This window comes from Fistularia commersonii, chromosome 21, assembly GCF_037954325.1.
Source record: "Fistularia commersonii isolate RoL2024-O1a breed Wild chromosome 21, RoL_Fcom_v1.0, whole genome shotgun sequence".
Taxonomy (NCBI): Eukaryota; Metazoa; Chordata; class Actinopteri; order Syngnathiformes; family Fistulariidae; genus Fistularia; species Fistularia commersonii.
The window spans coordinates 9,001,910-9,018,512 of NC_141304.1; the positions used below are offsets into that span (position 1 = coordinate 9,001,910).

The 16,603-nt window shown below is 38.4% G+C and overlaps 1 protein-coding gene across 3 annotated transcripts in view; it reads right to left on the reverse strand.

The window, feature by feature from the left end:
* Window positions 1-16,603, reverse strand: part of fhit (fragile histidine triad diadenosine triphosphatase) — a 304,257-nt gene that overhangs the window by 193,196 nt on the left and 94,458 nt on the right. For 2 of the 3 annotated variants that reach the window (XM_086168127.1, XM_086168128.1), the window contains exon 4: window positions 14,126-14,279. In XM_086168127.1, the coding sequence (XP_086024253.1) occupies window positions 14,126-14,259 (134 nt within the window). In that variant the 5' untranslated portion in view covers window positions 14,260-14,279. The remainder of the gene's footprint in view (window positions 1-14,125; window positions 14,280-16,603) is intronic. The other variant, XM_086168129.1, reaches the window with a different exon arrangement.

Sequence of the window (16,603 nt, forward strand, 5' to 3'; positions counted from 1 at the left end):
AAGGACAAGAGAGCAGGTGTGTCGAGGATGCGAGGGTTGATGGACGGGTCGGGGTTGTGGGCAGAGGATTCATCCCTCTGCCGCTACTGGGAAATAATGCACTGCCTGACTGCTTTCCATTACAATAGAGATAGCTAATTTCTGTCTGCTGGCAACGTGTACTCTGTCATCATTTCTCAATTATGTTGAAAAATAAATAAATAAATAAATAAAAACATTCAAAATAAATAGATAAATATAATGGCGTGGATGGTGCTGCAAATACAGTGCTCCTAGGCAAGGAGCCAAATCAGAGAACAGAAAGGAACACAACCTTTAAATAACAATCAGTTGACTATTTTAGCCATAATAGCCTGCATTTTCGAAAAAGCTACATTTATGATTCAAGGTACTGCTATCACGTAATGATTTTGTGTAGTCCATTAATTTCCTTTGTGTTTATCGACTGTATTTATGGGTGAAATAGCTCTTCCCAGCTCCCAAGTTTCCATACAACTTTCCCACTTATAAAGCCAAACACTGCATATCCTGTGTATGTATACATTATTTTCTTATCATATTGTTTAATTCTAAATATGAAAAAAGATAACATTAATTTAGTGTCATATTTCTTGTGCTTTTTTTGAAAGGGCCTTGAGAATATTACCGGTATTATTTATTTTGCCCTGGAGGTTTTTTTGATTTCTCTTATGGAGAACATAGCAAAAACGAGTCAAAAAATTTCACAAAGTCTCCAGAGCCGCGCTTAAATCAATATGAATATATATTGTTTTGAATACAATTTCTTTGACATGGAATGAAGGTAACCTTTTTTCCCTCTTTTAATTCCAATAGGCAGTTACTTAAAACCAATTAATTTTTTCATAGATATCCATTTTATGTCAAACACAACTAATAAATTGTCTGCTCACACTTGAGTCTGCATTGCTCAAATACAGCTGAGAGGAAATAAAGCAACATCGCAGACATATATTTCTAACATCAAGACAAGTATCCTTAAAACAGAAGTGGTGACAGATTGTTTACCCAAGAGGGAACTTTTCTTTTCTACTTGAAAGTGACATGACAATATATGCTGTATTAAAGTTCTTCTCTTATCTCTTTATTTTTAGTCTTGATGTTATTTTCAATAGACACAAAGATATCTTTTGTATCTTTATACGACATGTTTCTAATACTGATACATATCCCCTGAGAAAATTACATTTTTATGAGATGACGACTCTACAGTAGAAGTGTTGTGAGATTAAAAATGAATCACATTTACTTTTTGTGAGCCCCTTGTATATTTTACTCATTCAACGTGCCCTTAAAACCTTGACCTTTTACCCACACATTTTAATCTCAATGTTCTGTCCACAACTTATTAAAATGAACACTGTAGCACCGCTGGTCTTTTCTTTTTTTCCGTTATAATAACTTTAGGAAACTTTTTTTTTCATACATTACTGCAGGCTGAGAGCAAAGAGACAGCAAGTGCCCGTTCGCTCATTCTGTTGGCCGGCAGAGACCCCACGGGGCTGGGTGGATGAAAACAAATGTGCTTTGTTACTGATGCTCCTTTCGTTCAAGCTACGCGGCTGTATTTTGCTATCTCTCCACGGCACAGAGGAGGCTGACGAGTTCAGCAGCACATCTGGAGCGGGCCGATGGGATATGAGCTTTTAATTATAAAACACAGTCTCTGCTGAAGAAAAGGAGGCCACCCTTCAATGGCCCACACAAAATGACTGGGCTGCTTCACTTTGCATTGTGCTCACATACAGGCTGTCTGTGCACGAGGCTGGGTAAAACATGCCCATGGACATACTCAAAAAGTAAGGACTAAGCAAACAAATGAAGTCCAATTCGCAAGCTATACCCATTATTCATTTTGTTAGTCTGTTTGTGTATTTTTTTATTCATACATTGATTTTTTTTTTTTTTTTTGCGTCAATGTCATACTTTTGCAGTTTTGCTCTGTATGGGCCAAAGTACTATTATGTGTTTCCAGCTAATAAACAGAATGAAACTCCTTTTTTCATTGGTTATGGATCGGCAACAGCATCTCTTCAGTCAAGTTCAAAGCAACACAACTCTTTCTGTCCCTCTGAATTAGCAGAATGGCAAAACACAGCAAAAATGTGAGAAATTGGGCTTCAAATTTTGTCTTGTGCACCAAAATGGTTTGGACAGAAGGTGTAAAACTTATGGGATCATCATAATATGTAATGAATTCACCCTTACAATAGAAATAAAACCAGATGCAATTTCACTCCATAGTGCATCCCAGTTCAACCAAACAATCAATCAAGTCACATTTTCTTTGTTATCTTTTGGAATACCACTTCTTTTAACCATTGAACAGTTTAGCTCTGTCAAAGTCCCTTACGGAAGTCATGGAAGGCAAGCTGTCATTTCACCTGAGTAACTGCAGTGTAAAGTATTCCTTTGAATTCTCTGACATGTACTAATAATGAGGCTAGTGTCCAAACTTGACTTTAGGCACTTTGAAGGCTTTTATCAGATATTTTATGATGAAATGCATATTTATTACTGCAAATCAACAGGGGAAAGATAAAAGAAAAAGTAGTTCAAAACCACATATTATTTAGACAAAACTCAAACTTTTTTTTTTTTTTTTGCTGTAACAGTTGAATCAATCTCCGGTAGAATCTGTGAGTTATTGATTATTAAGTAGAATGAACAAAGGGGCGTGTATAATGTACCAACTTCGTACAAGAAAGTCCAACATCAAAGGTTATGATTGTTTAATATGCACATGGAGTAGTTAGTGATCTATAAGGAATGGGTGACATCTTAAAAGCAATTATGTGAACCGAAAAAAAAAAAAAAAAGGATGAACTACTTTATTGTTGTTGCGGTTAAAAAGAAACCACAATGCCAATTCTGAGAACAGCTCCAACCCCTGGTTTATTTTGGGAAAATGGCAAAAGAGTCAGCAAAGGTATGCCAGAAAGTTAAGACTTGAGATGGACCCACATACCACAAAACATATTAATGCGTAAACCAAAACACTCTGCATTATGAAATTATATCAAATATAAATTACCAGCAGATCTTCAAATAACAAAATACAACTCTTTGGTCACTTACAGTTGAGCATTTTACATATCCTGGTTTCAGCCCTGTACGAGGAATTGCAATAAATTTTAGTCTTTTTTGTTTTCTTACAGCCGTTCCCTTCAGGAATCAACATGGCAAATATTTTCCTTCCATCTAACACTAATGATGATAATAAAAACAATAATATAATGACAATTATAATGCAATTACATAAGTTCAACGAATAGAAAAGGTATTTTTATTTAAATACATCAGGCAAACAGGGCACAGTGGTTAGCTCCTCAGCATGAAAGCACAAAGGACCATGGTTCGATTCCTCCCACAGTCCAAAAACATGCAGGTTAATTAGAAAAAAAAGAAAAAGAAAATTGCCTTAAATGATCCGGTGAGTGAATGGTTGTCTTTTTATATATGTGGCCCTGCAATTGACTGCCAATCAGCCCAGGGTGTACCCCGGCTTTAAATGTCATGTTGTTGTGAACCAGAGTATATTTTTTATTATTTAGTTTGAGTTCCTGATTAGAAATACAACCTTTGCCATCAGGCTACCATTGCAAGTACAGTCTACTCATGAAATAAAATTAGGCTTCATTGTCATACCAATCTACAATTAATAAATGAATTTAAGGAATTAAAATGGAAACAAAAATAGTTTCTGCTGCAGGTTTGTGAGTTAGGTTTGAACGGACTCTTGTTGATAAACCTGGAGGTTTTTGACTGGAGGTTTTTGTAGTGCAGCTAAGCCCAGAGGATGCATAAAGCAGGTAATCATATCACACAGTGCTCAGGTTGTTTTTAATGTAGTTTAAGGTTTAACACATCCATTTTGATAATGGGGAGCACATAAAAGCTCCAAAGGTAGGGTAAGTTCATTTTTCTTTTTTTTGTGTTTTCTGTTGGTGGGGGAAGTATGTGCCATTACTATCATGTGTCTAACTCAAAAATATGTCTGTAACTTTGATAATCTTGCACTTGGGGGAGTTTGATGCCGTTTTATCATATTCTTCAGCAATTAAAAAACAAAATAATTGTCAGTGCCACATAAACAGTGCCAGCATAAAAAAAATCAACTGGAATCCCTTTAACCATATTTTTCCTGGTAAACACGAATACAGAAAAAACAATATCTATTTTAAAAAGATGATTATTCAATTAGCCATTGCCTTGTTTTCTATGGATAGATGATGGATGGATAGATATATAACACTAAATAAAATAATCGGATTTACCAAAAAAACACCCAAAGAACTGGGCTGTTTTGAAGAGCCTGTGTTATCTGAAAGGCAAAACTCCAGGCAAAATGTCAATGTAAGTGAACCCTAAATGCATTTGTTCGTTTGGTAGGTGAATGCGTGCATGTATGATTGATCCTCCTTCATCCCACTGTGCCTTGTGGCCTGATCCTATGCTGGCCTTTGTGGTACGTACTGTCTGGACAGCGGATTCAGGCTGTGACAGCTCTCCAGGGGCTTGGCGGAAATATCCGCTTCACTACCGGCTGACCAACAAACAAAACCCTCGGGCCAGATATGAGTATAAACCCACCAGAGATTGTGGAGGAAAAAAAGAAAAAAAGGTCAAGGCTCAGCACTTCCTGCAGCTCAGAGAAGCCGATGACTTGATTTTGTTAGAACGGTTGCTGGCATGCGAAGCACCAGTGATCCATGCACAGCTGGGTGTATATGGGAGATGGAGTTGTAGGGGCTTTGGTTGAGGCTATGCTGATGTGTTACGCATGTGTATGTGTGTGTGTATATGTCACATTAGATTTATATATTTTCAACATGTTTTAAAGTTTCCTGGGGAGAAAACAAGAATGGGGACAAGTAAAGTGATACAGACTGAGTGATAATTGGACAGCAGCCAGCTAATTCTTTTGTGGAGATAGCATGGTATGGTTCTATTGAAGAAAGAGAATAGCGGCAGGATGAGGTTACGGCTACTTTTCAGTGGATCCATCAGTGCCACCTTCTGTTTCCAAATGGCTGGCGGGGTGGATTGCAGCTGCTATCTTCAATATTTGTGATTCCACCAGAAGCACCTCTCTGGTCCACCACACACGCACAAGCATGACAGGTCTATTTTCAAAGGATGGCGAGGTCAATTCACACACAGCTCATGAAGTCATGCCAAGTATCTCAAACTATAGACACATACACGCACACATATATATATATAATAAAAAAAAAATTGGAAATTGCCCAGATGTGCGAGTGAACAGTTGTCTGTCTCACTATGTGGCCCTGCAATTGACTGCCGACCAGTCCAGGGTGAACCCATCTCTTTCCCAATGGCAGCTGGGATGAGCTCCAGCATCCCTTGAGTGACCCTGAGTAGGATAAGTGGTAGACAATGGATGGATGGATGGATTGATATACAAACTTTTCCTCCCTTAAGGAACTTAAACTGATTGAAAAGCTTCTACTTTTCTACAATAAAAAAGTGCAACGCCCAAAGAGCTATGAATAAACGTGAGCAAAAAAAAAAACAATCAAGTGAAAAAAAAAATAATTTGACAGCATGTCAAACAATACAGCCAGTTGGTCTCTTTTAAAATCAAAATTAAACATATACATTAAATATAATAACCAGTGAATGCAGTGAATTTTACATAACTGACTTTGGTAGGTAGACATCTCTGTCGATGACAATTGGTATATAATTTCACTCAGCCTCTATAACAACATTGCCATATCCTTAGCTATTTATTTATGTGTTAATATACTTAAGGAACAGCAGTGACGGGGAAAAAATAAATAAAACTGAGCAATCGCAGACTTCAAATGATAATTAAAATGATTACCTCCCTGTTGAACCAGATTGTGGAGGAATATATGGCCCCTTGAGCCTTGACCATCAGTACAACAGTGCCTATTTGGAAAGGCGACGGGTTATGTAAGCGAGTGACTGCAGACCAATTTGCCGGCTCTGTCAAACCATGAAGATCTTTGAGCATGTAATTGAAAACCTGTCTTTGTAACATTATCAGTGTCATAACCAATCAATGTTGTTTTCGTAAAGGAAAGTGGGACAACAGATACCATCCATGTGGCAAGGTAGCTCAAAGAGAGATATTGGGAAAATAATAAGCCAGTCCACCTTGTGTTCTCTGACCTGTAGAAGGCATTTGATATCCATCATCAACTCATCTTGCCAAAGTGTATGTCCGGTGGACGCAACTACCTCACCGAGACTCCGCTAATATGGTTTGATGCCCCTGCTGGATTCTCATCCTCCTTCCCGAGTGAGAATCCAGCAAGGGTTGGCTGTCTTGCCCCTCTTGTTCACACTGTCTATGGTTACCATCACAGCCGATATCCAGGCAGCACACCCTGGACACTACTCTTTTCTGAAGACGCTCTCTTGGCCAAGCAGGGCTGCCAAAGTTTTCAAAGTAAGCTCAACATTAAACTCCAGGTTGGCACAAAATGGGCTGCGGTTGAGCGGCCAAAAGATGAATTCAATGAAGATGTGAGGGAAGCCAGGGGAGTAGTACCAAGAACACACACCACTAACACATACCACTTGGCAAACCACCGAATACGATGGCATGGCCAAGTGGTGCCATGTCAATGACCAGCACAGCCCTGAACCTAAGCCCAATTGACACTGGCCCCATGGACATCTGAAGGAGCAATGGCCTGGTCAGCTTTAAGAAGACATGCAACCCATAAATGACACCCGTGATGATGAGTGAAAGAAGTGAAGATTATCATGCAGAAAAGGGGAGCCGGCAGCAAAGTGGAACATACACGAAGAAAATAATGATGAATAACAAATGACAATAATAATAATGAGTGCATTATAACAGGTGTTAGGAAATAAACACAATTCAAAAGAAGCAATTATATATATATATATATATATATATATATATATATATATATACATATATGTGTGTGTGAGTGTGTGTGTGTGTGTGTGTGTGTGTGTGTATGTATATATATGTATATATACACACTTATTTATTTGTCAATCATCTGCTTCTGCTCTTGGTCCAATCTTTAGGTATATATATTTTTATGTTTGGTTGGGTTTTTTTATTTTCTCTCAGGGGCCAAGTTAGTAACAACATACAACACCGCGGCACTTCAATTTTGAAGAAAGTAGCTCTTCTAATCGGTAGAGGAAATTAGGTAATGTTATTAGTCAAAGCTGTTGTGTTGGCTAAACCACAATGAACATGAGGACATGTTAGGATAATGGTAAAAACAATCTAACCTGAACAGAAGCACTTGTAAAACTTCTACTTCATGTAAGAACTAAACTTCACTAAACTTCATGTAGAAAATCTACATGAGAAAAACAATTTCAAAGCATTTATGAAAGTAATGTGACATGAGCCAATCATTTCAAGATTCATTTGAAATTTTAATCACAATGTATTCACTTGGATCTCAGTTCTCCAAGTATAGACTTTCTGACTTAAGGATTCATAAGTATACAATATACAGTAAGTCACAATTAAGAGGAAGAGACTACTTTCCATAGAAACCTTACATGACATGTCATGGGACAGCATAGTGTCCATGATAGTTGCAACCCTTTTCCACTACACATTACAACCTGGAACCATGGAAAATTATACAATTTTTTGAAGCATTGAAGAATGCATGTTCCGAGAATTTGGTCAAAGAAACACTATAACATAAAAAAACAAAGATTAAAAATATGTGTTTTAAAGTACATTTGTTTAGCATTGTGATTGTGTACAGTAATTCTTGTATTCTTCCTTTCAGATTGGAATCAGCTCAATGGACATACTGGAGCAAAAGATGGAATTCAACCCCAGTGGAATTAATTTAATACATGCACCATGCGAGAGCATTATTTCATCTCCATATGTACAATAGATCCTTTGATTCAGTAACAGTTCCATACCAGCATAAAAGGGAAGTCATTTTTCAATGACTTTCATATATACCTTCTATGGATGAAGCTAAAGTATTTATCAGACCCGATGTGCTTTTATCCAATAGTATCATGTATAAGGTGAATCATGTTTGGCTTAAAGGGATTCATGATGTACTATATGTTCAGTCACACGCTAATTAAAAAGATTGGCATTCAACCTCCACACACACCTCTGCTTTTGTGGTTAGGTGTTATTGATGTAGGCACACATCAACTATCTTTGGGTTTATCTAGCTTTAATTGGTCAGGTGACTGTCAATGCAGTAAGCGAGAGCATCTCTTTACCGCACGCTATTAGGACTCTGCTAAATCTTTTGATTGAAAATTGTCATCTGTGAGGTTGTTGTGTGTGAAAAGTCTTTATATAGAGTTAAAAAAAATATATATATATATATGATTCAAGGAATTCTACTGAGTTTGTGACAGTCAAGAAAGACGAGAACTATCTGGGAAAATACAAACAAACAAACAAAAAGAAAACATTGCATCAGGCAAGTGTTAGAGTCAGCGCTTTGGGAGAGGGACTGTCTCCATAATTTCAAGATTGGATTTGAATTACAAAAATTAAACAGTTGTAAACATCAAAATACCTGTTTGAGAAGTTAATTAAACTCACAGAGTTTTTCTGTAGAGGGTACTCATGGTTTCCGGGGATTGGTTGCTCTTTTTATCCCTCATCTCAATATTGTTTTATGAATATTGTTTCATTGTCAAATTGAGGCGTGTTTGTCAGATAGGCTAAGGTCCTTAAACATAATTGATACAAAATCATATTACTGGGAAGTCACTTACCAATGGCACAATTTTTACAATTTCTGTAGAGTAATTTACACTTTTGATGTTGATAATGTGATGCTGCTTGGTGGGTACTTTATGATCCCGAAGGGAAAATCTACCATTCTACCAGTACCCACAGGGAGTTAATGCCTAAAGCACAGAAGTGCAAGTATAATGAACAAGTATTTGGATAGCAATGGCTGAATTGGTAGAACAGGCTTCCCTCCAATCAGAAAGCTACCCAGTTTCTCACAATGGTCAGTGTGTGTGTGTGTGTGTATCCGTCTCTCCGTCTTTGTGTTGGCTGTCAGTAAGGAGAGGGAGGTGGGTTGAATGAATGAATGTGATCTAGTGTATGTCCTTGAGTGGTGAGTAAGGCACCTTAATAAAAATGTATAATTTAAGTGCTTTGAAACTGCAAACTCTTAATACTTAAGAGTTTGCAGTTTATTGTGTATATGCGTGCTACATTAGTCTGTTAAGATACCAATGAAACAAAGCCAGAAAATGAAGCTCTCTATTTACTACACCATTCATAGTCCAGCTGTAATCTGTGGTCAAAGGCTTTAGTTGCCAAAAGAATGGGATGCCTGATACGAGCAGATTAAATTACTATCCCTCTGCAGGTTGGCTGCACAGGCATCAGGGAAAAACTCAAGAGTGCATGGTCAGTAGGCCCCAGTTAAACAGTTGGATTAATAGCTGAAAAATTGTATTTGTGTTTTGTTTTGTTTTTTTTATTCCAGTTATATTAATTTAAGGTTTGACAGTTTCAGTAGAAATCAATAAGTATTTATTCCTCTGCAACATTTTTCGAGCTATAATCTAATGTTACTACTGCCAGCATGCATTTTGCTCATAACATTTTGCTAACTTTTTTTTTTTTTTTTTTACAGTCAAGTTCAAAAATTGAGCCCTGTGGAATCTTACCTTAGGTTTCTTCTATTTCTTTAGGACACAGCTTTGTAACGGCTCTAGTTTGTCTCTGTGGATAAGCCACACTCAAAAGTGCTACTTAAAGAGGCAAAAATCACAGTCAGCCAACCCTGCACAATCAATTCAGATAACTACAGTGTTTAAAGGGCAATCTGATTAAATAATAGTATCATGAGGCCAAAGAATGAATGAACACCAGAAAAGAAAAAGAACGGTCAGGTCCAAAGTTAATAACAGGGTGTTGGAATTCTTTAAGGCAAAAGAACACTTGAGAATGTATGCATAAAACCAAGAAGACCATTTAGAAGTCAGTTAGATAAACTCATAATTGGAATCCCCTAAAAATTGCTTGATTTTATTATTATCATTTTATGCACAGCCACAAACCCCAAAAAGGATAATGTTGACCACATTTTTCATTCATAGTAACGACAACAACAACAACAATATACAGTGTTTTTAAGATATTTTCTGTTAAAGTCCTGTACAAATGAGAGGCAATAAGAGTACGGCGCAAGCATAATTCAAATCACACAATTGTCTAATCGGTCTATCCTGTAAGCGAAGAATAAGTGCTTCAAATTAAACAATCACATGTTTTCAGACGGTGGGAGAACCGGGAGAACGTGCAGACAAGGGGGTGACGTGCAGTCAGAAATGTTCCCTTTCGGGATCAAAACAAGAACCTTGTTGCTATGAGGCTTAAGTGCTAACTATTGTGCCACTGTGTGCAATAAATAACAAAATAAATATCTTTAAAAAAACTCAAAGCAAAACACTGCTTCACAGTGCCTGGGTTACCTTCATTCAGTCATTCAACAATCATATTGAGTGTGTGTGTGTGTGTGTGTATGTGTGTGTGTGTGTGTGTATGTGTGTGTGTGTGTGTGTATGTGTGTATATGTGTGTGTGTGTGTGTGTGTGTGTGTGTGTGTGTGTTGTAAACAGATTGCATGGATCGCCTTTAGATCAAGGGGCTCACTTTAGCAACCACAACATCTGTTGCCAGGAAACGATGGGAGGCTCTAGTGATGCTTTACTTGCACGAAGCAATGAACGATCAAGTCAAGTCAGAAAGAAAGAATAAGACAGATATTGACTGTGAAAGACAGATCCTGCTGTGGATCACTCCCTTGTGGACATTGGCTTTATCTATCAACTTTTTTTATCACATTTTTATTAAGTAACAATGACGCAGGCAAAGGCGCAGAGCAACAGGTGGTGTTTTATAGTCGACTGAATTGCATTTGAAAGGTATTTAAGCTTTGTTTGGTCATATTTTGTTCATGGGTAGACTATGGCGAGGCGCTGTGTTTACTGCAACCATATTAATGAGTTAGAAGCCTCATAACAGACATAACTTACTATTAAAAACTGTAAAGATAGAATTTGATTCAAGTAGTCAGTTTAAAAATTCTAATTAAGTACATTAAAATGGGCCTAAGATATGAGAACATATCTGACTGTCATTTTTTTGCAGGGATTTATAAGCATTAAATTTGAAAATCTAGGGACAGCAGAAAGTATTCTACCCACTATTATTAGCCAATCAAAGAGTTGTATGAAAGGAGGTTGGGGGAATTGTTTGGTTTTTTTTCCCAACATTATCATAAATGAAAACACAGGAGAAGAAAAAAAAAGAAGAACAAAAAAATTGGCGAATGATGCAGTGAAAAACATTCAAAATCAAATCAGCACAACAGTATTTAGGTCAGAGGGGAACATACATAATTGGTCACCGCAGCAGAAAGATGATGCAGTGAAATAGAGACACTTGCAGTAACAGGAAAAGGAGGGATAAACCTTGGAAAAATAAACTAATTATGGGCAGGTCAAGGGCTGACCACATTAAACTCAATAATAACATTTTCAATAATGTAGATCGTCAATAGATCAATACTGACCATCATTTAACCATGAGAGAAAGCTTCACTTAAATGTCAAACCAAGATGACTATGCTGATCAGATAACAGCAGGTTGAAGAAACAAAAGTAACCCAAAGCTATGGAGATTGTACACAGGGAATTAAATATATTGTGGTTTTCCATATGAAAAACAGCAGACATTGAGGGAAGATCGAACTTAAAGCTGGTAATAAAGAAACTCCATGGAATCCAAACTGCACTGGAACACTTATGGCAAAGTGCACAAGTGACTGCGCATTCCACATGGTAAAATAAAAATTAAAAAAAAAAAGTCGACCCATCAAAAGCTTTGGGCTTTGAACTGCAGCATTAAATAAAGATACTGAAACGCTGATTATGAAAGGAAGGAAAGAGTAAAGAGTAAATTCTGTATTCAACCAAAATCACATGATCTGGGTACTACAGAATCCTTTCTTACAACCAGGCTACTTTTCCCACTATCGAAGCCTATGAAGTAGCCATGAATCATTGGCATCATTGGCCTAGGAAAGGTACAGTTCCAACTTACTGAGGCAAAACTCTCTTTTCTAGCTTTTTAACAGATTCCTGATTCCTATGTAAGGTGGGGGAATGAAGGGCTGTGCTAGAATGTCCTCAGCCAAAAGCCAGTGCTCCCCCAGCCATCTACTCGGCTTGTAAACAAAAAGGGATGAAGGACAGGTCGACGAGGCTAATGGTATGAATTCTTGACACTATTAAAGCAATTCCTGACAGATAACTTTTATTAGCTTAACAGCTTGCGGTATTAAGCTTTAAATGTTGACTCACTGTGTGTTCTTATTAATGTATTCAGAAATATTTTGGGGAATATAGACATCAGCATTAATGGTGGAGTAAACATTAAGTTTGAAACTTTTTAATTTTTTTTTTTTTTGACAGATTAGAACTTGTATAAACCAAAATTTTTCATTTTGGTTTATACAATTTAAAATTTAAAAATGAAAAATCCTATCAATTCCTGATGTCACGAGTTTTCAAAACATTTTGATAAACAGCTCTTAGTTTTAGACCTCATCCACTCTACAAAGTACACACACACACACACACACACACACACACACACACACACACACAAACACACACACACACACACACACACACGTTTAAAGAAGGAATGGGATCATGGCTGTTGTCCCTGTGTGATCAGTAAGAAATTATAGTGGGAGATATAAATGAAGACTGGGTTTTTACCTAAAGATCAGGCTTGATAGACCAGTTTTACAGTTTGTGTTGTTTATCTATGTAACAAAACAGTTGTAGAAACAGGACTGTGTGCCTACTTTTGGATATGTAAGTGCAAATGTATTACAGAAAAAACACTTTAGTCTTCAAAAGATTATGAAGGCTGATCACTTGTGGTTGAACAGAGAGTACTACTTTTCTGTCAACTGCCCTGACCAAAGAAACCCTGTTCATTATTGCAAAAACATCCCTTTTTGGGCGTTTATAGTCGACCAAACCAAAATTGTCATTGTCCACCTTGTTTACAAAAAATGATAACCCATAAAATGTTTAGCCTTGCCATGTCAGAATATTGATACAGCTTAAAGTATGTGTCCCTTTTGAAAAATCTGTGTGATAGCAAGATCATCAGAAACACAAATGCAACACTCTTCATCCTGGTAAAAGCTTGCATCACTGGCCTTTTAAGAAAGTAGCTGTGGACTTTCTCATTGGATTTATTGGTCATTTGCCCAAAAGTACCCCATTATTAATGGCAGGCCATAGATCTAGCCCACTGGTCCATATGCCTGGCACAGTTGTTGTTTTTTGCATCTGAAAAATACCAGAAGCTGATTTGACCACAAATTGAATTACCTAAATCCCACTCTACAGGGAAAAAAACAACAAACATTCTAAGTAATCGAAATAGAGTGTTCTTATTCTACACTGCAAAAGTTTTTACATTCACTCCAAACACTCGGGACATTCAAGCATTTTCCCAGTCCAGTTGGAAATAGTAAGGGGTGTCCCTGTTGCATTCAGGATTTGTAGAGATAAATCAAAGCACAACAAAGCATTTATCCTTACTTGTTGTCAGTTTTGACATCTTTTCTTTGAGGTAAATAATAGTTTATCTTCATGCGAAGCCTTTTTCAAGCATTATACAGCTTTTTTTTTCAGACAAGCAGTCGAGCAGTATGCAACTTCACAAGCCAATCATACACAGTATGTTCTCCTCCAGTGTAAAAAACTTCTGAAACCAAGAAAACATGCATGAAGGAGGTACATCTTCAAATGTTGCACCCTCCTTATTTCAAGTAGGTTTGATCCCAAGCAAAAGTAGCATGTACAACATAACCCAAAATAAATATGTAAAAAGATAAATTAGGCTGGCATGGATTCACAACACAATAAACATACAATAAACTGAAATAAATTTCAAGTGGGAGCTTCTGAAGCGTTTGGTTTGTCTCTCTCTCTGGAGTCACACAGTGACTGCCTTTATGCACAAGGTTAAAAAAATGACATGTTTGTTAAAGTGCCCTGCTCAGCAGGTACATACCTTCCATCTTGAAGTAATGCAAGGATACGCCCAGGCACCACAGGTTTCCTGTTGACCAGAGCAAAGGACAGCTCTGTCTGCAGGAACACAGATGAGGCCTTGATAAGGTGTTGTCCAAAGCGAAGGGTCGACATGTCCCGCTAAGTCAACAGGTCTGGAAGAGTTGCACAAACAGCAGGTTATCAGAAATGTCAAAATTAAGTTCCTTTGCAACAAATAGCTGGCTGCTGCAGGCATTTGTTTTAAAGAAAAAAACATCTCTGAACAGAGGTGGGGGCCTCAAACACAAGCTTTCACAAGTGTACAGTGCTGTACTGGGGAGCGGCATGGCGCAGGAGGTAGCGCAGTTGTCTCTGGAAAAAAACATTCCTGGTTTGATTCCTGGCTCCTCCTAGTGTGTCACTGTGTTGTTGAGCAAGACACTGCTCCCTTAGCGCTGGTTGATAGCAGGCCTACTGCTCATGGTTCAACCATGATGGGTAGATTGCAGAGAAGGGATTTCAAAACGGGGATTAATAAAGGATAAATTATTATTAATTCCAAGACAGAATTGCACACATGGACCAGGCCGATCTGCACTCTCCAAACAACAAGGAAAGACCCACCCCGAGAATCAGCCCCGATATTGTCCACATGAGCCTCAGTTCATGTGATCAAACAGGTTTGACTCCTTTGTTTAGCTTTACCTATTCACATTCCAATCTAGGTAACCCCACTAGTTGCTCTTTTGTTCCGTAAAACGCCACCCCCATTAGCATAACAACCCCCCCTTACACCTGGTATCTGCAAATCAACTCTCCCATTTATACAACAAGCCACCATAACCGAGACCCACCCAAAGCTCTGGCAGTTATAGTCAAACACTCCCCATAGGTCATTAGAACTGAGGAAGCCTCTCAGATGAGGGGTGAAACATCTTCAAGAGAAGAAATTCAAGTCCAGTTGCCAGGACAAGAAGACTAACAAGAATTCACCATGACTTGGATGACTGAGCACCTCCACAGTCAAATGAAGAATGTTTAATTAATCATCCATCTACTAGATCTACCATATAATGATGGGAAGGATCTACACCATGTTCAGTGGATTAAAGATAGAGAGAAATGTATTAACAGGTGCAGGAAGAATGGTGGAAAGATCAAGAGTACTTTGAAGATATGAATGAGGAAAATGAGTGAGAGCAGAAGGGTAGAGGTGACCATTGTGGACCACAATGTGCAAAATGCAGAATTGCAGTTACAATAGAGGATTATGGTTGAGCCATACAATGAGAAGACAGAAGTCAGCATTTCTGAGCAGCAGTATGGTTTCATCTCCTGAAAGAGTACTACAGAAGCAGTATTTGTTTTGAATGTTTGTAGAGAAGTATTTAGAAGGTCGGTGAGAGCGGTACTGTGTCTGGTGGGCCATTCCCAAGGTCTGGATCCGTGGTCAGATCCTGATGACTCTGACTCTTCAGGCCACGTCACACCCCTAACTTGACAGGTATGTTGCAGGATATGGGTTGTGTCAGTGGTCTCCCCATCTGGAGCAAACTGCCTGGATAAGGCATCTGGTTTGATGTTACGGGAACCTGGACTATAAGAAATGAAGAAGGCTAAACAACCAAAAAACAAGGACCGGCAGGCTGTGCGGGAGTTCAGTCTCTTAATGATTTGCAGGTAGGAGAGGCTTTTATGGTCAGTCCACATCAGAAAGAGTTGTTTGGCTCCCTCTTATGTAAGGGAGGAATGTCGCCATTCCTCCAAGGCTAGTTTGATTGCGAGGAGCTCACAATCACCAACATCATAATTCTCACCAGCAGGAATCAACCATCTGGAGAAGTCGGCACAGAGATGCAATCTACCCTCATTCTCAAACCTCTGGGTTAATATGGCCTCAAACACCAGAATCCCCAAAAAAACAACAGAGGCATCCACTTCCAAAACAGACTGTCAGATGGTAGGCATTCTGGAGATACAACCTAGTAAAAATGGTGGACCCCTGAATGGGTTTGAAAGCGGAGATGAGTGGTAGGAGATATTTGTTCTTGACAAGGATTTGATCTGATCCACAGTAGTCGATACAGGAGTGTAAGGTCTTATTTTTCTTCTGAACAAAGGAAAATTCAGCTCCCAAAGGAAAGAAGGAGAGTCTGATTAGTGTAGCAGAAACAGAATCACAGATGTACGTCTCCATGGCCTCACACTCGGGTCTAGACAGCTTGTAAAGCCTACTTCCAGCTAGAGGGGCTCCAGGACAGATGTCTAAAGCAAAGTCATAGGGGCTGTGCAGTGGCAAGGACAGAGCTTTATCATGACTGAAGACTGTGCGCAAGTCATGATATTGTGGTGGAACAGAAGTCAATGGTTGGTTCTGGTGCCTTGAGGTCTTGTTAGAAGATTAAAAGGCGAAGTTTAGACAGACTCCAGTTTTCAAGTCGACCATTAGCCCAATGGACACGGGGCTGTGTAGGACCAACCATGGAAACCCTAACAC